Below are 23,118 nucleotides of genomic sequence, written 5' to 3'. Positions count from 1 at the left end.
TATTCAGGTGCTGCTAATCGTTTGTAGAAAGCCCCCCCCCCCCCCCCGTTTTTGTTAAATACTGTGCAAATCAGCTCCACCATGCACGGCGTTCACGGCGTTCCGTGCACCCCCTTGTGTCATACCTGCTGGACACCCACTGCTGCCTCCAAGCCCTCCTCCTCCTGCTTACTCACCGCCTCCATTGTCGGCGGTTTCTATTGAAGAGATGCGTGTGTGCGGTAGAGCTGCCTCTGGCGCGCTACTGAGCATGCTCCAGCGCCAGCTCACAATGTTCTCTGCGGGAAAATGGCGCTGGAACGTGCGCAGTAGCGCTCCCTCCGGCACGTGATTTCAATAGAAACTGCCAACAATAAAGATAAACATAAGGTTCTTATAAACATCTTATATATACTGTTTATAAGTCTTTTCTTCCCTCCAGTGACAACCAGTTAGATGTAAAGAGGCACATCTCTCCTCTGAATACTTTTGCCCCCACTCTTTTGGCGATGAGTGTAGACCTCAGCACATGGAGCCACACAGATCACAGCATCTGACGAATAAAGATTTTTTTTAAAAGATAGGTACCCTTTAAAAGGGTCATTCATGGAGTTACCTTTTACTTACTTCCTCTACAGATTTTAGAATGCTGTAGTTGGGGGTTCTAGTTCTGTTCTTGTGATTCAGGGTCAAACCCTGACCAGAACTCCCAGGTACAGCAGGAAAAAAATCCCTGGCGGAAGTAAGTATAATAAAACTCCTTGGACAAACCATTTACTATTATATAATATTTTGCAAATATTTTAGGCTAATTTGAATGTATTAATAGGAGGAGGATCTGATTTATTTAATTGTCAATGCAGACAACAGTTACAAAGATTGTCTCTAACCTAAGGGCCTGGCATGTCCATGCATCACATAGATTGTCCATGGATATCAGGGAGGACCATGTTCTGTACTATTTCCCTGTTGACTTTCTTTGTATGTTGCAGGTGGCCTTGAAGATCAGAAAGAATTCCAGAGGCTGGACACGCTTTTAAGGTAGTCTACCACCTCTCCAAACATAATCAAGTGTCACCACTGTGTTACAGCAATATATAACATTTACCATACATGTCACTTCTGTAGATTTGGATAAACTTTATGCACATGAGGGAGCTGGTGCTCTAGGGGCGGTTCTACAACTCCCTGGAGTATTGTTCTTGCCACCCAGACCTCTACCATTTCCTCCCTGCTCCACTTTGACCAGTTGGAGTTTATACTTCCCATTACTTATCAGAACAGTGGTCCAGTCCAGGAGCTGAAGCCTGACCCAGTCCTCCAACTGCCTCATTTGCATAAAACTTCAATGTTTTATTCCAGACCTACAAAAGTGACGTATATAACAAAAGTATGTCGTTTATCATTGTAATGTGCTCTGTAACACTCTGGTGGCAGTTGGCTATATTTGGGGGAGGCTGTAGATGTCCTTTAATAAGCTGATAGTTAAGTCATAAAACCCCTTTAATAATTTAAGGAGAAAATACAAGGGCATTTGCCAGTACAACGATCAAAGAGGTTTGATAGGTATAATTCATTAAACACAACACTGTTCTTAAGTAACTAACACAGGTCAATTCATATTAGAAGTCCAATAGTAAATGTTTCGGCTGTATGAGCTGAGACAAAGCTCTTACCTGAGAAAGTGACATTAAACCCTTCATAGGACATAGAAAAGTCTGAGAGAAAGCGCAGTTGTGCAGTAAAGTTTCCGTACAGCCCAGCACTAATAGGAGCTGGTAGTCTTGAACCGGTAAGACGTTTCAATGGCTGGCTGAAGCTACCATTTTCTGTGATGAGTAGGAAATCATGGCCGCTCTCCAGGTGAAAGGTATGGAAGGTGAAGAATACACCTGAGGGGTGACAAAAGGGTTGTGCCGTGAATTGTCATTTGACAGTAGAAAGTATTAAACAGGTTACAGCTACTCGATTATTTCCTAAGAAGAAAAGGTCTTTGAAAATGAGAAAATCTGAGTGGTTTTGTGCCCTGGAGTTGTAAGCGATCGCTGATTTAGCAATATTATTACAGACGAGCTATTACGTGACAGCATTAAATGATAAATGACATTTTTATCTCTCATGAATGATTAGTTTGTGTACTGAAACGGGACAATCTTTAAGACTGCTCATTATCAGTGATATCAGATGAAATATCGCTCCGCTCACTATAAAGCAGCTCGTATATTCAATTTCCATTCATATATTACATTCAGTTTAAACTTCTTATCTTCAGAATCTTTTTATTGGGTTATAGCAATAAGAGATGATTAGAAACAACATGCGGTAGGCATACACCCACTCATGTCTCCCTCTACACTCTCATGCTGGGTTTAGAAGGTCCCAACTGCTGAGAGGACTATTAAGACTTGGTAATATAATACATTTAGTTATGTCAATGAGACATTACTAGCTTTACTATCAGCTGCCAGCAGAGGGCATAAGGACTCTCTTGTATAGTGCAGGGGAACTGCATCAAAATCATTATTTTTTACAGATATGAGAATTACTACTGCTGCAGCAGAAAAATTAGCTGTCGCTCTTTCCCTTCTAAGAGAAAGTGCACAGTAGAAATGTAGCAATCTCTTTTCGGTGCTGATATGACCACTCATCAACCAAATCCTTAGGTGAGTATATTTATACCAGAAAAGAACAGGCCAAACAATTAAAGTCAACACATTTCAACACTGAACTCTCTTTCTGGGGTCACAAAAACAATGATAACCTTAAATTGGTGCAATCCCTGATCAGTTCCTTAAAGGAAGGAATCCAGTTGGCTGTAGGTTGACCGGAGGAGACATTGTAATGAATTCTAAAGGGTGTTGTATTGAGTACAACACCATTAGGGGAATGCAATTATATATAACATTATAATCATAACATAACTTCGGCAGTATTAGTGGTCTTGCACATGATGTCCCCCCTCTAGTACAACAGTATATGCTGTATACGTTTTTATGCATTTATGTGTATGGGGACATGTGCAACCATCTGCTTTTATGTGTATATGTCTTTAGATAAAACAAATCTTAGCAAAATTCTGAGGCTCAGTTGGCTCCCTCTGGTGACCAGAAGCAGCCACAACTGAGTGATGCCAGTGGGACCACCTAATCTGTGTATGAGAGCACTACCGGTAGTCAGTCCTTATTGTTGTGGAGAACTATCTCACTAGTGCCATCTTGTACAGATAGCTCCCTTATAGTCAATGTCCAATTGTTTTCGTGGTGTAATTCTTTAGGGGTTTCTCCTTTTTTGGGGGGATTCAATTCTTTTGGGGTGTCTGCTCTCATGATGAATGGTCTACTGTATCTGTTCTACTGTAGTATATTTACTTTTTCACACATATAGCTATCTGGACACTTTTTTTTAATGAGTAAGGCTGATATTTAAGCATACTCCAAAAATCCTGAAAATCATGCTAGGGCTTATTCTCATAGAAAAACCATAATCCTGCCAATGTTTATACAATATTGAATTCTAAAATATTACAAATGGGAAATTACTGCATTATGGGATGAGCAGCAATGCGGTATAAAAGTTCTGTGATAATAGAGTATGGGGCTTCATCAATGGCAATGCTACCAAATTAATATCACTTGCATATTGCAGAAGAATTTTCCCAAAATGTATAATAAAAATGTATTACAATGTGACCCTATATTTGGTAAATAAGATGTTGGTGAAATAAAGACTGGTGATGCCAAGTCATGTCAATGCGTTTACAATTAAACATTTCATTAATTCTTGAAGCTCTGCTTTAGGGCCCATTCACACTACGGATACGCTGATTGATTCTGAACGTTAAAACACGTTCAGAATCAGCGGCGTATAAAGCAGATCCCATTCATTTCAATGGGAGCCGGCATACGAGCGCTCCCCATTGAAATGAATGGGCTGCTTTTTTCTCTACGAGCGCTCTCATTGAAGTGAATGGGAAGTGCTCGCGTGTACGGCTCGGAATGAACAGAGCTAGCCGTACATGCAAGCGCTTCCCATTCACTTCAATGGGAGTGCTCGTAGAGAAAAAAGCAGTCAATTCATTTAAATGGGGAGCGCTCGTATGCCGGCTCCCATTGAAATGAATGGGATCTGCTTTAGACGCCGCTGATTCTGAACGTGTTTTAACGTTCAGAATCAGTCAGCGTATCCGTAGTGTAAATGGGCCCTTACTAGCATATAGTGAGTTTTAATGGGACACTTCCACAAGCATAACCATATTTATATTTGTAAACATTAAACATTAAATAGTCACTAGCTTTTCAGACAACTTAGTCCAATTTCATAGAGCATGTGATTCTGGACCAAAATGCAATGCACTTTAAATACAAATGTGGCTGCTTTCTGCCTGTACAACCTCTCTAAGCTTTCTGCATTTCCCTTCTAGTTAATTTATAGTTCACTCTTTCGTTATCAGAGAAGTATGTCCATAGATACAATGACAAATAAAAGCAAGATGGATCACAATGAGCGGAGGTTGAGGTGCTTTCCCTCTTCATACAGTGCAGATGGGAAAGGCTCTGAAAACTGCTCTGTGCAAAGGACTGAAGATACTGCGAATCTCACAGCTTAGTGTCAAAAAAGTCTTATGTGGACTTGTGTGATTAGAGATGGGATATTACTCAGAGACAGCAGCAGGTTTACTGACTGTATTCAAAGATTGTTGTTTTTTCCCCCCCTTTTATTATTTGTCATGCATTTGACCTTTATTTTCAGTTCTGTATTCCTGGATGTCCTATATTATAGTCAATTGGGCTTTTCTCAGCTACTTGCTATTGTATTATTGTATTACTGGCATACCTGGCAGAATGGCAGAACAGTATCAGTAATGTATAAGGAAGCGGCAGATGGTTCCTTATTGTATACATCCTCAGCCTCCTAGACAAATGTAAATGTGTTTGACCCATAATGTGACTATTAGCAGCAGAAAAATATAGGAAACCATATATGAAGGCTAAGTTCACACGGGGTATTTTGGCCTTATCCGCCTCAAAATCCTGACCAAAAAGACAGCTCCAATTGAAATCAATGGGAGCCGCTCAGGTGTTTTTTTCCGGAAAAAAGAAGCCAGATGCTCATTCTTCAGGCCATTTTGCCTCGTGGTTTGGCCTGAAGACACTCCATCCTCCAGACTAGGCCCATTCATTGGGCCTAATCCGGATCGCTTTGCACCGGCTTTCAGTCACGGCTACCCGGTTTTTGGTCCAAAACCTGAGGCCACCTCTGCCTCAGATTCCGGACCAAAAACCCTGGTCGGAGCTTAGCCTTATACAGTCATAGAACAGACTGTCCAGCAAGACTCTGCACATAATTCAACTTTTTCATAAAAACTCAGGTGCCCTTTATAAGTTAAACATTTTTGAAAATATAAAAATCAAAACATTTGCAGAGTTTTAAAGATTTTCTCTTCATCTCAGTGATGATAGTTTGTTGCCTTGATCAGTTGTCAATTACTGCGACTGAATGAATGCAGGAACCTTCTATACTCTTAAACTGACCCACTAAGGGCTCGTTCACACGTGAGTAAAGGGGAGGTTTTTGATAGCGGATTTTGCGTCAAAAACCTCCCCTTTACAATGGTGGTCTAGGCAGACCGCCAGGCTTCTTTTCTCCGCTAGCGGCGGGCTGCTGCTAGCGGAGAAAAGAAGCGACATGTCCTTTCTTCAGGCGGAAGCACCCTCCTATGTCGGCTCATTCATTTGAGCCGACAGCGGAGGGGAAAGCCGCGACCGTGATGGTTGCAGCAGGCGGGTTTTGACCAGAGAGAGACGCGGCTCGCCGCGGCTCTCTTGGTGTCAAAACCCGAGCGGGCAGTTCACGTGTGACCTAGCCCTTATTGTGTCAGTGTGATCTTTTCATACATGTAGATCCCCTGCCTGATAATCCTCCACAATAAGGAAATCATGGCTGAGCTTCTGACAAGTGCCAGACCATTGAAAGTTCCTGCACTGAAGGTCATATCCACTGACCTTCAAGACAAGACAAAAGACTGTCATCAATAAGATGGTTAGAGAAAATTTATAACTTTATATATATAGCTTTTAAATTATTTAGATTTGTAAAAATGTAAATTTTTAATTGTCTACAAGTCTAAATAGCCCTTTAGTTTTCAGGTGAAAATCCTTTTTAGGCTAAGGCCCCAGGGGGCGTCCCGCAGCAGAAAAGCGGTGTGGGAAAAATCGTGGCAGCAATGCATCGTAGTTCTTCGCACAGCACTTTAGGGTCCATTTACACAGAGGAAAATGATGAGAAATTTGGTGTGGAATTTCAAAAAGCCTCCCATTGACTAGCAGAAAAAGGAACCCGTTGAAGTCAATGGGAGGCTTTTTTCTTTCAGCACTCAAATTCCACACCAAATTCCTCACCATTTTCCTCTGTGGGAATGGACCCTTCAACAGAAAGTTTGCGGAGTTTTTCTCTGTGAACTTTCTGTTACAATTATATCTATGGCAAAACCTCTGGCGTTTCCATAGGTATAATTGACATGCTGCGATTTCCAAAAACGCGCTGCTTTTGGAAATTGTGGCATGTCTGTACCATCGTTTTACCGCAAAGTGGGCATGGGATTCACTAGAATCACATCCACAGCCCTTACTGTAAAAAGCCGCAATTTTTCCCGCACTGCATGCAAATAGCAGCGTTTCCGTCCCGTGGGACCCTAGTCTCAATGATGGCAGAGATAAAATTGTAATTATATAAAAGGCAGACTAGGTGGACTATGGGGTCTTTTTCTGCTGTCAATCCTTAATACTTCTATGTTTCTAAAGTACATGATGTATACTGTATATCTATAATTTCATATTCACTCATATTTAAGCCTAATGGTACACCGGCAGTGCACCAGCATCCAGTCACGCACTCCCCTCTGGGTTAGGCCCATTGAATGGGCCTAGTCCGGAGGAGGGAGTGTCTTCAGGCGGATTCGCGAGGCGAATCGGCCTGAAGAATGCGCATGTCTGCTGGATGACATGCTATATATGCCTCTATGTTCCAGATTGGAAATGGGCACAAATGAGTCAGGTAGATTGACTATATATGATGGTGTTTATACCTCTCTCTATATGATCACAAGATCAAGAATCATGTGATCAAATTTGTTAATTTGTAGCGATCTATGGAAGTTTTTTCCGTTCTGCTATATGCTTTTAACTACTGGTTCCTCATTTTGCCCATATAGTTCTAAATACCTGGGAGAGAGAGACAGCAAGAATGTCCCATCATGTGTTTTATATTTGTTGTTATGTCCATGACATTAATGTATATTGCAATTTTATAGTTTTTTTTTAGGTTTTCTAGCTCTTTTATGGTCTTTTCAGGAATAAGCATGCTATTGGTGTTTTTATTCTGTTTTTGGTTTTATCAGTTTAATGCACTTGAAAAAGGGCAGTGGAGCCCGAAACGCGGACTTTGACATTGCGTAGTGCATCTTGTCTAATAAATTTCTATATCTACCTATTGACTTGTGAACGCTGTGACTACTGTGACTGCAACTACTTCCTCCCATTGCCTATTCCGATCTGTCAGAGATCAGTGATCGCAGAGTGAGCGGCTCTCTCTACCTGTCAATAGAATTCTATACGCGGTTGTGAACGGATTTTCACAACCACAACAGGTGAGTGGCCATTCTGGTCAATTGTTGCTATTTCACTATACTTCCAATACGAGTTTTCTACCATACTACACCATATGGTTGCTCGGTGTCTATTTTTTTATATTTTTCACATTCCGAGATGGGAGCTGTCTTTTTGGTCAGGATTTTGAGGCGAACACGGCCTCAAAATCTTGGCCAACAGACTCTGTGTGAACTCAGGCTTTCAATATTGAACACTATTGCTATTTAAGGATCCCACCTCCATTGCCCAGTTGCTCAGCAACCAGGTTTGTTAGCTGTAACATGCTTTTATACTAGTTTTCTGTGCTTGCATTGGATTGACTTGGATTGCTACCGACTGTGAACTTCTGTCTGCTGCCTATCTTTGATACCTTCTACTTGGTTCCTTATACTGCATGAACCATAATAATAAATTTGTTAATAATTTTTAGAGATGAGCGAACAGTAAAATGTTCAAGGTTCAATATTCGTTTCAAGTAGCCCCTCAATATTTGACTATTCGAATCGAATATCGAACCCTATTATAGTCTATGGGGGGAAAATGCTCGTTTCAGGGGTAGGCAACGTTCGATCAAATTATACTTACCAAGTCCACGAGTGAGGGTCAGGCTGGATCCTCCGAGCAGTCTTCTCCTTGCAGTGTCCCCGCGGCGTCTTCTGGCACTTCATTCACTCTGCCAGGCATCGGGCCTGGGCAGAGCCAATTGCGCATGCCCGCACTACAAGCGGACATGCGCAGTCGGCTCTACCCAGGCCCGATGCCTGGCAGAGTGAATGAAGAGCCGGAAGACGCCGCGGGGAAGCTGCACGGAGAAGAATTCTAAAGGTAGGAGAAGAACCAGCGTTGATTGGCCGACTATATAGCATTCAGCCAATCAATGCTGGTTCTGCATCAAACTTTTACATTTGAATAGCGAGTGGTACTCGATCGAGTACGAGTATTTCGAATACCTACTCGATCGAGTACTACTCACTCATCTCTAATAATTTTATTTATTTAGTGCCAACATATTCCTCAGCATTTTACAACTCAGAGAGTATATGAACAGACAATATTTGCCATTAGAATGTGACAAAAATTTACATATGAAACAATAGCAGCGAGGGGCCTGCTCACAAGAGCTTACAAACCATGCCAGCCCACACCATTTGCCTGACTGACAAGTTTAATGTCCTGACTAGTTATTTAGAACTGGTTATACTGTAATTCTCATGGTTTAAACCAGAGCTGCAGATCTCCATCTGTGGCTCTGGCCCCGAGAGGATTTACTATTTAGATGAGCCTTATGTCACCGGCAGAAGATTATTTCCCTCTACACATGGAGTGTTGGGGAGTCAGAAAATCAGCTGTTGGCCAAAGGCTACTTAATGTACTCTGTCAATTTAAGAATAAATTGTGGATATATTGCTCAGTTCATGAAAGGTACAACATTATTGCAATGCAATTTTCTTTACTAACATTATCTTTATCTAAACCTTAATGTACTGATTTATGGTATTTTAACATTGCTAGCATACAGTTGTTTTCGTCAATGTTATCCTTGCACCACATGACAAATATCCACGGTATCCAGCTAGGTTACTTGGAGTATAAAAGCATCTTACCACAAACATGAAATATTTATTTGTTTGCACAGGGAAAACAGAAATGAAAAATATGTGACATTTTTCAGGAATGTAAAATGTACTATAAGTCCTTACCTTTCCCATGTGATGTTTCTATCGTCCAAGTGCAATTTAGGTTATTGGGGTAAAAATCAGGAAAACCTGGAGATAAGATTGTTCCACTTGTTCCCTGGATATAACCCCCACAAAGAGCTGCAGAGAGAAAAACTTCAGTTAATGACTTATTCATGGAGTGAAGATGTTGAGAATTTGTACTGGAAGACGACAATGTGTATTATAAAGCACCCCAGATAAAACAAATATAATAAATATCAGAAATAATATGACATATCCATAATGTATATGTAATGGAGGCCTTGTGTATATAGTTTGTTTTTGCTTTTTTAGACTATAACATAATCTGTAAAAACACATTTCCAAGGAACTGACGAAATGTTTTATCAGTAAATTGTATATACATCTCACAAACTGTCAAACTAAAATTATTTACATGGATTTATGCAAAAGTTATGTCTTCTAATAATTCATGTCTTCACGTTGGCGTATATGTAAAATCATACCTTCACAGCTGGGCAGGGGTCTGCTCCACTGAAAGTTGGGTTCACATTCCAGTGCCTGGTCATCACTGAGGGTGTAACCTGAATCACAGCTAAAAGTCACAAGAGCCCCGACGTAAAAATCATTGCCATGACGCTGACCATTGACCGGGATTCCTGGATCAAGACAGTGATCTGACTGCAATTTCACAGCTAAAGAGATGAGAAAAGAATCATTTGTGAGGAATGCAAAATAAACGTCATCATGCAAAAATATTGGTATAGATGTCAGTATATGTGCATGGAACCCATACTAGAGTGGTTGCCCTATTTCTATGAGATCCATGGCGTGTAAATGAGCTGGCACCAAGTCTACCTCAATATTATTACCTTACTACAAAATGCAATTTCCACTGCTAGGAGCACTGCTTTACAAGACAAATTTACACAGTACAATTTGATAAAAGATTTTCCATCTGTGTAAACAATATAAGGGGATTTGTGATAATCTGTAAGACATTCCTCCTGTTTATGGAATCTATGGGACTTGATCTGTGTATACTGCAGACAATTCATAGCAATGGATAAGTCTTCTTCATCATATCACACAATCCCTTAAAGGAGCTGTACAGGATTTAGGTTTCTATTACATATCCCTAGGTTAGTCAATAAATAAGTGATCAGTAGGGGGCTAAGAGCTGACCCCTGCACCGATCAGCTCTACAGGGCCTCTTTCAGTGCCCGTGCTATACACAACATGGGATGAAAATCAGATAACACTCATCTATGTATAGTGGCTGGACACCAATACTGCAGCTCAGCTTCTTTTAAAGTCAATGGGAGCAATGCTGCAGTAACGTTGTGACCACTGTACAGGGCACAAAGCCAACTACTCACAGCCCCCTGTTGTGTATAGGCTGGCATCAGAAGTGACCCTATACAGTTGATTCGTATAGGAGCCAGCCGTCAGACCTCCACCAATAACATATTTATGAGATATCCTAAGGATAGGCCTTACAAATCTAAATCCTGAATAACTCCTTTGAGTATATAATGGTTTACAATATACACAATGTGTATGAATATGTATAAAGAAAAGTCTATCAAGTTTTTATATTTAAACATGTTTTTAGAATTTTTTTTGTCAATTCATGTCCTATATATAAATAACAAACTAACACACTGCACAGTGCACTTCACTGCACAGTGATGTCTGCCTAGGTCACACAGTATGTCTAGAATACTCTTCTATAGACAACACTGAACAGGTCCATTATGTTGTGTTTATGATCTACGTGGCTGCTGTAAAGCACATCTCCAAATGCTGGTAACTGCAGCTCAGGGAAGATGGCTGCCCCCCTCCAAAAAAACACAGAAACAAGGGGTGTGACTCTGAGCTCTGATACCACCTCTTATTGGACAGTGTCAGAGAGGTCTGAATCATGATCCCTTGCCTGTTCTTGCCTGAGACCGCCAATTGACAGTAACGAGTCTAATTAGCATATCAATCATGGAAACTAATTGCACTGATTAGAGATGAGCAAGTAGTGAAATATTCAAGATTCGATATTCATTTTGAGTAAAGTCTCAATATTCGAGTACTCAATCGAATCCCATTCTAGTCTATGGAAAAAAATGCTTGGAAGCCACTATTCAACTAAAGGAGAGTCACCAAGTCCACGAGTAGCAGGAGGAGAGTGTTTAAGAGGAGTAAAGTACAGTTGAAGAGTGTTGAGGAGGAGTGCTGTGCAGTTAAAGCGCATGGACCCCATAGACTATAAAATGATTTATGTGGGCAGTGCGCGGCAAGCACATGTACCCCATTATAGTCTATGGGGTCCGTGCGCTTTAACTGCACAGCACCGTTCAGTGGGGGGGGGGGGTCCTCCTGCAGACTCCTTCCGGACGGGAGGCAAGCGCTAATGTGAACCAGCCCTTACTCGTTCTGCAGAATCTGCGTTGATTGGCCAATCAACGCTGGTTCTGCAGCTGGCTCATCTTTGCTAGTCAGGAGAGCTGGCAGCTTGCAGTTATGCGGGAGCTGACTTTTTCTTCTAGGAATGCATTGACCATCGTTGATTGGCCGAATGCTATACAGTGTACAGCATTCGGCCAATCAACGCTGGTTCTGCCGGAGGCTCGTCTGTGACGAGGCAAAGTCTAAGATCGGACCACAATGAAGACTGCTGTGGTCCGATCTTAGACTCTGTCTCGTCACAGACAAGCCTCCAACAGAACCAGCGTTGATTGGCCGAATGCTGTACACTGTATAGCATTCGGACAATCAATGCTGGTTCTGAATCGAATAGGAGTAGTATTTGATCGAGTACGAGTATTTTGAATACCGTAGTATTCGATCAAATACCTACTCGATCGAATACTACTCGCTCATCTCTAGCACTGATTGGTAAGGAATATTAAGGGCTAGAGAAAAAAATTTCAACTGCTCTGGAATCAGTGAAGCAACGCCTATCAAAGGGTGCTAAAAACGGAAGTGGTATATATATATATATATATCACAGTTCTGAGCCAATTCAGATTTGTGGATAATCATGGCTTTAGAGGACTGTATATAATATTAAGTGGAACTGGAGGCTGAAGGTGTATTGGTGTCATTCTACTCTTTTTTGTGCAGTATCTGCTGGCTTTTAGTTCAGATTCAGTATCTATAAAGTAATCTAGAAATAAAGTATTAACTTCAAATCTTGGATGACGAGTAAGGAAAAGTCACATTTTCATACCAGATGTCTTGAAGCTAGGAAGTACATTAATTAGATATTAGTATGGCTGCTGTCCGTGTGAATGTAGTCATAACAGGAATGTTTTTAACTATTTTCTGGGGCAGGTCTTCGCAAGGTTATCCTAAGGCAGCAGTCTCAGGCAGCACAGCAAGACTTAATTAAAAATTGCAATTTTGTTTCTGGAGAAACCTATTAGAGCTACTTCCGACTGCCTAAGAAAACTTATAATAACTGCAAGTATTCTTTTTCTTTTATAGTGTATATTACTTTGGCAAAAAAGTCTGTCATAATGAACAAGAAAACGATCACTATTTTAAAGACATTTTCATATAGAATGATAAATCAGTCTATCTATATATTTATATCTCTATCTATATATTTATATCTATCTATATAAGTGCACTCTATGTTGTTATACAAAGGATAGGAATAGCTAGAATTCATACCCAACATATCAGCAGGGAAGAGGTACAAACATGCAGGGAGAGGGAGAGAGGAGTAGTGGTGGCCTTCCGTCTCCAGAAACAGCGAAACGGAACGTCACCATGAAATCAGAAAATATGCCTGGGCCAGTCACATGACCACCCCAGGCACATGGGTAAATATAAATTTATTAGGCTGGGGGAGGGGGTTTAGCTGAAGCTGGGTTCACACCAACGTTCGATCTCCATTTTCCGGTTTCCGTTTTCTGCATGCAGAAGACAGAAACCTGTCATGCCGAGTCTGGCCGTAAGCGCCGGTGAGCGTTTTATGCGCTCCACAGCAAAACCTTTTTTTTTTTTAAACCGGACACAGAGGATTGAAACATGCCAGCAGGTTTCCGTCTCCTGTCCCTGTTTTGTGCAGGAAACGGAAACCCGCAGAATGGAGTACGTGCGCAGATGTGAACGAGCCCTTAGTGTTAAAGTTTTAGTTTATGCCAGACAACCCCTTTAAGGTTTCTAGGAGTGTTTATTCCTGATCACTGGCTACCCGCTTTAATTTTACTGCACATCGTTACTACTGTACTGTACTACTGAAATGAAGGAATTACTCAACTCCATAAAGCTTACTTTCACAGCACATCATCCTGTCTACGCAGGGTGATGTGATGCTGTCACCGACATTCTAGCGTCTTTTATTTATATTATTTTATTGTTTATTTATTTATTATTTTTATTAATTATTATATTATTAGTTACACTTATTTATATTACCTGAGAAACAATTCTTAATTTGTTGGTGATCATTTGCACATTTACACAGGCCAAATATCCCAACACTAGGGTTGTGTATGGAGTCCTTTTTCCTTCTGAAGCAGCAATATTTCTCTACTTGTTTGATACAGATATACATGCTGTCTCAGTGGTTAGCACTGTTGCCTTGCAGCCTAGGGTTACCTAGGTTTCAACCAAAAATAATATCTGCATGAAGAGTATATGTTCTTATTTAGAGATGAGCGAACACTAAAATGTTCGAGGTTCGAAATTCGATTCGAACAGCCGCTCACTGTTCGAGTGTTCGAATGGGTTTCGAACCCCATTATAGTCTATGGGGAACATAAACTCGTTAAGGGGGAAACCCAAATTCGTGTCTGGAGGGTCACCAAGTCCACTATGACACCCCAGGAAATGATACCAACACCCTGGAATGACACTGGGACAGCAGGGGAAGCATGTCTGGGGGCATAAAAGTCACTTTATTTCATGGAAATCCCTGTCAGTTTGCGATTTTCGCAAGCTAACTTTTCCCCATAGAAATGCATTGGCCAGTGCTGATTGGCCAGAGTACGGAACTCGACCAATCAGCGCTGGCTCTGCTGGAGGAGGCGGAGTCTAAGATCGCTCCACACCAGTCTCCATTCAGGTCCGACCTTAGACTCCGCCTCCTCCGGCAGAGCCAGCGCTGATTGGCCGAAGGCTGGCCAATGCATTCCTATGCGAATGCAGACTTAGCAGTGCTGAGTCAGTTTTGCTCAACTACACATCTGATGCACACTCGGCACTGCTACATCAGATGTAGCAATCTGATGTAGCAGAGCCGAGGGTGCACTAGAACCCCTGTGCAAACTCAGTTCACGCTAATAGAATGCATTGGCCAGCGCTGATTGGCCAATGCATTCTATTAGCCCGATGAAGTAGAGCTGAATGTGTGTGCTAAGCACACTCATTCAGCACTGCTTCATCACGCCAATACAATGCATTAGCCAGTGCTGATTGGCCAGAGTACGGAATTCGGCCAATCAGCGCTGGCCAATGCATTCTATTAGCCCGATGAAGTAGAGCTGAATGTGTGTGCTAAGCACACACATTCAGCACTGCTTCATCACGCCAATACAATGCATTAGCCAGTGCTGATTGGCCAGAGTACGGAATTCGGCCAATCAGCGCTGGCTCTGCTGGAGGAGGCGGAGTCTAAGGTCGGACCTGAATGGAGACTGGTGTGGAGCGATCTTAGACTCCGCCTCCTCCAGCAGAGCCAGCGCTGATTGGCCGAATTCCGTACTCTGGCCAATCAGCGCTGGCCAATGCATTCTATTAGCCCGATGAAGTAGAGCTGAATGTGTGTGCTAAGCACACACATTCAGCACTGCTTCATCACGCCAATACAATGCATTAGCCAGTGCTGATTGGCCAGAGTACGGAATTCGGCCAATCAGCGCTGGCTCTGCTGGAGGAGGCGGAGTCTAAGATTGCTCCACACCAGTCTCCATTCAGGTCCGACCTTAGACTCCGCCTCCTCCGGCAGAGCCAGCGCTGATTGGCCGAAGGCTGGCCAATGCATTCCTATGCGAATGCAGACTTAGCAGTGCTGAGTCAGTTTTGCTCAACTACACATCTGATGCACACTCGGCACTGCTACATCAGATGTAGCAATCTGATGTAGCAGAGCCGAGGGTGCACTAGAACCCCTGTGCAAACTCAGTTCACGCTAATAGAATGCATTGGCCAGCGCTGATTGGCCAATGCATTCTATTAGCCCGATGAAGTAGAGCTGAATGTGTGTGCTAAGCACACTCATTCAGCACTGCTTCATCACGCCAATACAATGCATTAGCCAGTGCTGATTGGCCAGAGTACGGAATTCGGCCAATCAGCGCTGGCCAATGCATTCTATTAGCCCGATGAAGTAGAGCTGAATGTGTGTGCTAAGCACACACATTCAGCACTGCTTCATCACGCCAATACAATGCATTAGCCAGTGCTGATTGGCCAGAGTACGGAATTCGGCCAATCAGCGCTGGCTCTGCTGGAGGAGGCGGAGTCTAAGGTCGGACCTGAATGGAGACTGGTGTGGAGCGATCTTAGACTCCGCCTCCTCCAGCAGAGCCAGCGCTGATTGGCCGAATTCCGTACTCTGGCCAATCAGCACTGGCTAATGCATTGTATTGGCGTGATGAAGCAGTGCTGAATGTGTGTGCTTAGCACACACATTCAGCTCTACTTCATCGGGCTAATAGAATGCATTGGCCAGCGCTGATTGGCCGAATTCCGTACTCTGGCCAATCAGTGCTGGCCAATGCATTCTATTAGCTTGATGAAGCAGAGTGTGCACAAGGGTTCAAGCGCACCCTCGGCTCTGATGTAGCAGAGCCGAGGCTGCACAAGGGTTCAAGCGCACCCTCGGCTCTGATGTAGGAGAGCCGAGGGTGCACTTGAACCCTTGTGCACCCTCAGCTCTGCTACATCAGAGCCGAGGGTGCGCTTGAACCCTTGTGCACACTCTGCTTCATCAAGCTAATAGAATGCATTGGCCAGCGCTGATTGGCCAATGTATTCTATTAGCCTGATGAAGTAGAGCTGAATGTGTGTGCTAAGCACACACATTCAGCTCTACTTCATCGGGCTAATAGAATGCATTGGCCAGCGCTGATTGGCCAGAGTACGGAACTCGACCAATCAGCGCTGGCTCTGCTGGAGGAGGCGGAGTCTAAGATCGCTCCACACCAGTCTCCATTCAGGTCCGACCTTAGACTCTGCCTCCTCCAGCAGAGCCAGCGCTGATTGGCCGAATTCCGTACTCTGGCCAATCAGCACTGGCTAATGCATTGTATTGGCGTGATGAAGCAGTGCTGAATGTGTGTGCTTAGCACACACATTCAGCTCTACTTCATCGGGCTAATAGAATGCATTGGCCAATCAGCGCTGGCCAATGCATTCTATTAGCGTGAACTGAGTTTGCACAGGGGTTCTAGTGCACCCTCGGCTCTGCTACATCAGATTGCTACATCTGATGTAGCAGTGCCGAGTGTGCATCAGATGTGTAGTTGAGCAAAACTGACTCAGCACTGCTAAGTCTCTGCATTCGCATAGGAATGCATTGGCCAGCCTTCGGCCAATCAGCGCTGGCTCTGCCGGAGGAGGCGGAGTCTAAGGTCGGACCTGAATGGAGACTGGTGTGGAGCGATCTTAGACTCCGCCTCCTCCAGCAGAGCCAGCGCTGATTGGTCAAGTTCCGTACTCTGGCCAATCAGCGCTGGCCAATGCATTCTATTAGCCCGATGAAGTAGAGCTGAATGTGTGTGCTTAGCACACACATTCAGCTCTACTTCATCAGGCTAATAGAATACATTGGCCAATCAGCGCTGGCCAATGCATTCTATTAGCTTGATGAAGCAGAGTGTGCACAAGGGTTCAAGCGCACCCTCGGCTCTGATGTAGCAGAGCTGAGGGTGCACAAGGGTTCAAGTGCACCCTCGGCTCTCCTACATCAGAGCCGAGGGTGCGCTTGAACCCTTGTGCAGCCTCGGCTCTGCTACATCAGAGCCGAGGGTGCGCTTGAACCCTTGTGCACACTCTGCTTCATCAAGCTAATAGAATGCATTGGCCAGCACTGATTGGCCAGAGTACGGAATTCGGCCAATCAGCGCTGGCCAATGCATCCCTATGGGAAAAAGTTTATCTCACAAAAATCACAATTACACACCCGATAGAGCCCCAAAAAGTTATTTTTAATAACATTCCCCCCTAAATAAAGGTTATCCCTAGCTATCCCTGCCTGTACAGCTATCCCTGTCTCATAGTCACAAAGTTCACATTCTCATATGACCCGGATTTGAAATCCACTATTCGTCTAAAATGGAGGTCACCTGATTTCGGCAGCCAATGACTTTTTCCAATTTTTTTCAATGCCCCCGGTGTCGTAGTTCCTGTCCCACCTCCCCTGCGCTGTTATTGGTGCAAAAAAGGCGCCAGGGAAGGTGGGAGGGGAATCGAATTTTGGCGCACTTTACCACGTGGTGTTCGATTCGATTCGAACATGGCGAACACCCTGATATCCGATCGAACATGTGTTCGATAGAACACTGTTCGCTCATCTCTATTCTTATTATATTGTGTGAGGGCCACTATGGAGCATATTATACTGTTTGGGTTCATTCTGGAGCATATTATACTGTGTGTGCAGGCACCTTGCAGCATATTATACTGTGTGGGGGCTATTGTGGATTATACTGTGTGGGGTCCACTTTGGAGCATATTATGCTGTGTGGGGACTAAGGTTAAGCATATTACACTGTGTGGGGCCACATCATTATTTACATAACACCTTATTTTAAAGCAGGCATGTGATATTATCACAGGCTGTAATTACATTGCACTGTCACTATAAATAGATCTGTGCAATGTAAATAGTGTAGGTTTGAGGATGCTCGCAAAAGCACCATGATCCCTTCAAACAGTTGATCAGCAGGGGCCCTGAGTATTAGACCCTAATTGTTCTCTTAGATCTCTTAGACTGTTAAGATAAGATAAGAACACACAGCTCCATAGTATTGTTTCCATGCTGGACGCTACTCATTCACTGTATTCTTTACAACTGCAGTCGTGGGTACTATAATTGTATGGGCCATGTTAATGTTAACAATTTCAGGAGCCACACTGGTAGCTTGCCATACATGGTGTAGAGGTGGATTTAAGGAGTGCAGTGGTGCACATCATATGGTGGGTGAACAGCATGGCATTGTTATTACCTGTAGCCATTATGTTAGTACAGCTGATCTGCAGTGGTCGTGGGGGTGGGTCCCTGTTAACAATTCCACTATAGGGTCCTAGACATAGTCCGACATAGTTTATTTTGGAAAACTGTACAACTGTAGGCTCTAGTATGTTATTAATCTGCCTTTAGCCTGGATGATGTGATACAGTTGGGCATGAAGGTATACAGGTTCTGCGTGGTATTCACAATTGCCCACAGATTTTTCAGCTGGTCCTGTAGATTTTGTATATGCTAAAGTTGCTGAACCTAGCGTCCCAGCAATGCTTAATTAGTGATAAATCTGGGGATCAAGTAAGTCAAAGAAGTGTTGCAATGAGGCGGGAGACATTCCTGGAAAGCCTTTGCTGAATGTTTAAGCAAGCATGAAAGGCTACACATGTGGCTGCAGGATGCCCTGCAAATATTGCTGAGTTGTTACTGTCCCTTGTACCTCTACAAGGTGTGACCGACTGTTGTATGGCATGACTCCCCAGATCATCCCACCAGCAGTTGGGTCAGTGTGTCACTGCACAGAAAAGGCAGGATTGAAGCAGTCACAACAAGACCTCCATAGTTGAATGTGATCATTGTCAGATCAAAAACCTGGATTAATTGCTAAAGGCGATATAATTCCAGGCTGCAGAAATTCAGGTTTCTCATTCACGTCAGGTCTGTAAATGATGGTGATGTTGGATGGCTGTCAATGGCAGGAAATGTAATGGGTTCTAAAACACCAAATTTCTCTCTATTAAGTACTTTGAAAAGGTCTAGATAGAGACAGTGATGTGAAATGAAGGTTCCACCTTTGTCTGTATGGGAAACTTTGGGAGCTCCTTGTGCATGTTGGTGGATCAAACAATCTGCTCTACTGTTGATTAGAGATGAGCGAGTAGTGTTTGATCGAGTAGGTGTTCGATCGAATACTACGGTATTCGAAATACTCGTACTCGTTCGAACACTACTAGCTGTTCGAAGTTTAAGGTTCGATGCAGAACCAGCGTTGATTGGCAGAATGCTATACATTCTGCCAATCAACGCTGGTTCTTTGCCTACCTTTAGAAGTCTTCGCTGCGCAGCGTCCCCACGCCATCTTCCGCGGGCATGCCCTCGCATACGCAGTCGGCTCTGCCTAGGCTCCGATGCCTAGGCAGAGTGAATTCCAGTCGGAAGACACTGCGGGGACGCTGCGCCGGGAGAAGACTTCAAGGAGAATCCAGCCCGACAGTCACTCGTGGACTTGGTAAGTATAATTTTATCGAATTGACTATAATGGGGTTCGAAATCTGTTTGAACAGTCGAACAGTGTGCGGCTGTTCGAATCGGATTTTGAACCTCGGACATTTTAGTGTTCGCTCATCTCTACTGGTGATCTGTCAGGGCTGTCCATAGCTAGTCACATACACATGCATGCTCTCACATAACCACTGCTCCCAATACCTCCTAACACCTAGGTCAAAAAGGCCTAGATGGTGGACAATTCTTCGAAATGACATCCTGCTTCTCTCAGCTAAATTATGTGCCCCTCTCAAAGTCTGTCTACTGGGCAAAATGTCTTTGCGTGCCTTGTAGAGATATTTTCTAGTCTGTGATCTCTTAACAAGATACAGGTCCTTCTAGCCTGTTTATAGTTTGGGGGGTACTTTTATGCCCTCTTATAGCAAGACTAAACCTACAACTGTTTACATATCAGCTTGAGATATAACTGCATGCTGAAATTTGAAGCAATTTGATATTCTTATCTGAATCCATCATTTTTTTGTAATTAAATGTATAGACACTCAATTACATTGTTGAAATGTATTGAATGTTTTGAATACCACTTAATAAATTCTGCACTTTCTACACTGAATAGCTATTGAGTTAGTATAGCAGCACATTTACATCTATCACTATGTTCTTCGAAGGGGAACAGACCAAAATGCGACCACAGAGTGAAACAGAAGAGGCTTCTGGGAAATGTTCTCTTGGCAGTTCTCATTCAAAGCATAAGGAAAAAGAATCCAAATTAAGGAGGAATAAAAGCAGCTTTCTTATTCAATAATGCTGTCCAGAAGTCATTACTCCAGTTGTTATGGTAAAAGAAAATCAATAAAGATGATCAAACTGCAGAGTGCGGAACAGCTTCTAATAGATTTAAGTTCTCCAAACACTGTGCAGCAGCACAGCTAACACAATGACGCCAATTTCTCTGTATTTGAGGGGTGCGTTGCCCTGTCTGCTAAGCTTAGAGCAACACAAATGAACAATTCCTGCAAGACCTGCCTCCATATTCTTTCTTTTCACCATTTGGTGGTAATTATTTTTAATGAAATACAAGTAACTTGGCTTTTTTCTTTTTTCTAGCATCGATCAATAGAACAGACAAATTCAACAGAAAATGTAGCAATTCAGAAGCAGTCTGAGATGCAGTTATTTTGTCTCATAATAAAATTGATATTTAAAAGGAATATTATGGTCAAGCATGGAAGTCTTCTAAAAAAACATTTGGCTTACTTTCATAGCGAATTTGGAAACCAACATCGGAATGACTCTTGTCAGTGCTGAAGAGCAGGTAGAGGAAGTTGCTGGTGCTGATAAGGAACTGGGGAACCTGTGTACCGTCATAGACCCCAATCAGTGGAGAAGAGTAAGACTTGCCATCTCTCACCTCAAGTGTGTCATAGTTTACTTCAGTCTTAAATCTGCACAGACAAAATAGATGACAGATTGTTGGAAATAACATTTGCATCTTTACAACTGAATCATGTATCCTTATAAACAATTGAGAGAATTGATAGAATAACTGTAACATGTCTTTGCTCATAGATACAAGGACCAAACCCAGTTACATTACGAACAGATAACAGTAGTTGTGGTGCATTATAACAATCATTGGTCTTCTTTTGTCAGGACACAAACTTATAGTAAAGGGAAGCTGTCAGTCCTAAATATGGACAGCACTGAGAGAAAAAAGCTGAGCAGAACGATACATAGTTTTAAGGAAAAAGAATCGGTATAACTTGCATTATATTTATTAAATACTTTCTATGCAAAGAAGCCCAGAGGGTGGTCCCTCCTAGTGACTGACATTTATCTTTGTATGCAATGTCATTGATAAGGACCAGCTACTGGACTTCTAAGCATAGCAAGAGCAGAGATTTTAATAAATAAAACACAATTTATCTTGACTGATTGGACACAAAACTATGGGGCAGATTTATTACTGTGGTTACCAGCAGACTCCGGCATAAATTTGGCATATCGTAGCCATATCATGTCACATACAGTCCTATGAAAAAGTTTGGGCACCCCTATTAATCTTAATTATTTTTAGTTCTAAACTAAAGTTTAGTTTGCAACAGCCATTTCAGTTTGATATATCTAATAACTGATGGACACAGTAATATTTCAGGATTGAAATGAGGTTTATTGTACTAACAGAAAATGTGCAATATGCATTAAACCAAAATTTGACCGATGAAAAAGTATGGGCACCTCAACAGAAAAGTGACATTAATATTTAGTAGATCCTCCTTTTGTAAAGATAACAGCCTCTAGTCGCTTCCTGTAGCTTTTAATCAGTTCCTGGATCCTGGATGAAGGTATTTTGGAACATTACTCTTTACAAAACAATTCAAGTTCAGTTACGTTTGATGGTCGACTCAGGCATTCATGCAGAGGAACAATTACAATGTTCTGGAATGGCCATCCCAGTCCCCAGACCTGAATATCATTGAACATCTGTGGGATGATTTGAAGCGGGCTGTCCATGCTCGGCGACCATCAAACTTAACTGAACTTGAATTGTTTTGTAAAGAGGAATGGTCCAAAGTACCTTCATCCAGGATCCAGGAACTGATTAAAAGCTACAGGAAGCGACTAGAGGCTGTTATCTTTGCAAAAGGAGGATCTACTAAATATTAATGTCACTTTTCTGTTGAGGTGCCCATACTTTTGCACCAGTCAAATTTTGGTTTAATGCATATTGCAAATTTTCTGTTAGTACAATAAACCTCATTTCAATCCTGAAATATTACTGTGTCCATCAGTTATTAAATATATCAAACTGAAATGGCTGTTGCAAACACCAAAATATTTAGAACTAAAAATGATTAAGATTAATAGGGGTGCCCAAACTTTTTCATAGGACTGTATAGTTTGAGCTAGAATTTTCCAACTTGCTAGACATGGGAGAGGCTTCTGAAAAAGCAACATGGTTTAAAAGTTAGAAAATGCACACAAACTGCACCAAAATTGTGACATAAAATTATGCCTCAAAGTTCGCTGCATATTGCAGTGCAGGAAAAACTGCAGCAAAGGAGGGAGAGAATAGTTGAGTTTTGTCATCTATGCTAATGATACCAATGCACTTGAAAAGTTTGGAACCAAGTGACCAGAGACTTCTGGCTACCCATAGAGAGAAACTGAGATGGCACGCCATGCACTTTTCTGCTTGACAATGATGTTTATTTTAGGTAATCACTAGAGATGAGCGAACACTAAAATGTTCGAGGTTCGAAATTTGATTCGAACAGCCGCTCACTGTTCGAGTGTTCGAACGGGTTTCGAACCCCATTATAGTCTATGGGGAACATATACTCGTTAAAGGGGAAACCCAAATCCGTGTCTGGAGGGTCACCAAGTCCACTATGACACC

At 42.5% G+C, this 23,118-nt stretch overlaps 1 protein-coding gene across 2 annotated transcripts in view; it reads right to left on the bottom strand.

The window, feature by feature from the left end:
• The window catches only part of CSMD2 (CUB and Sushi multiple domains 2), an 801,202-nt gene that overhangs the window by 170,835 nt on the left and 607,249 nt on the right, over window positions 1–23,118 (bottom strand). For both annotated transcript variants that reach the window (XM_075264669.1, XM_075264670.1), the window contains 4 exons: window positions 20,976–21,163; window positions 9,811–9,999; window positions 9,326–9,442; window positions 1,656–1,871 (listed from right to left, as the gene is read on the bottom strand). In XM_075264669.1, coding sequence (XP_075120770.1) covers window positions 1,656–1,871; window positions 9,326–9,442; window positions 9,811–9,999; window positions 20,976–21,163 — 710 coding nt within the window. The remainder of the gene's footprint in view (window positions 1–1,655; window positions 1,872–9,325; window positions 9,443–9,810; window positions 10,000–20,975; window positions 21,164–23,118) is intronic.

Source organism: Leptodactylus fuscus, chromosome 2 (genome assembly GCF_031893055.1).
Source record: "Leptodactylus fuscus isolate aLepFus1 chromosome 2, aLepFus1.hap2, whole genome shotgun sequence".
Lineage (NCBI taxonomy): Eukaryota > Metazoa > Chordata > Amphibia > Anura > Leptodactylidae > Leptodactylus > Leptodactylus fuscus.
The sequence above is the reverse complement of the archived record's forward strand: the minus strand, read 5'-3'. Positions and strand labels throughout refer to the sequence as shown.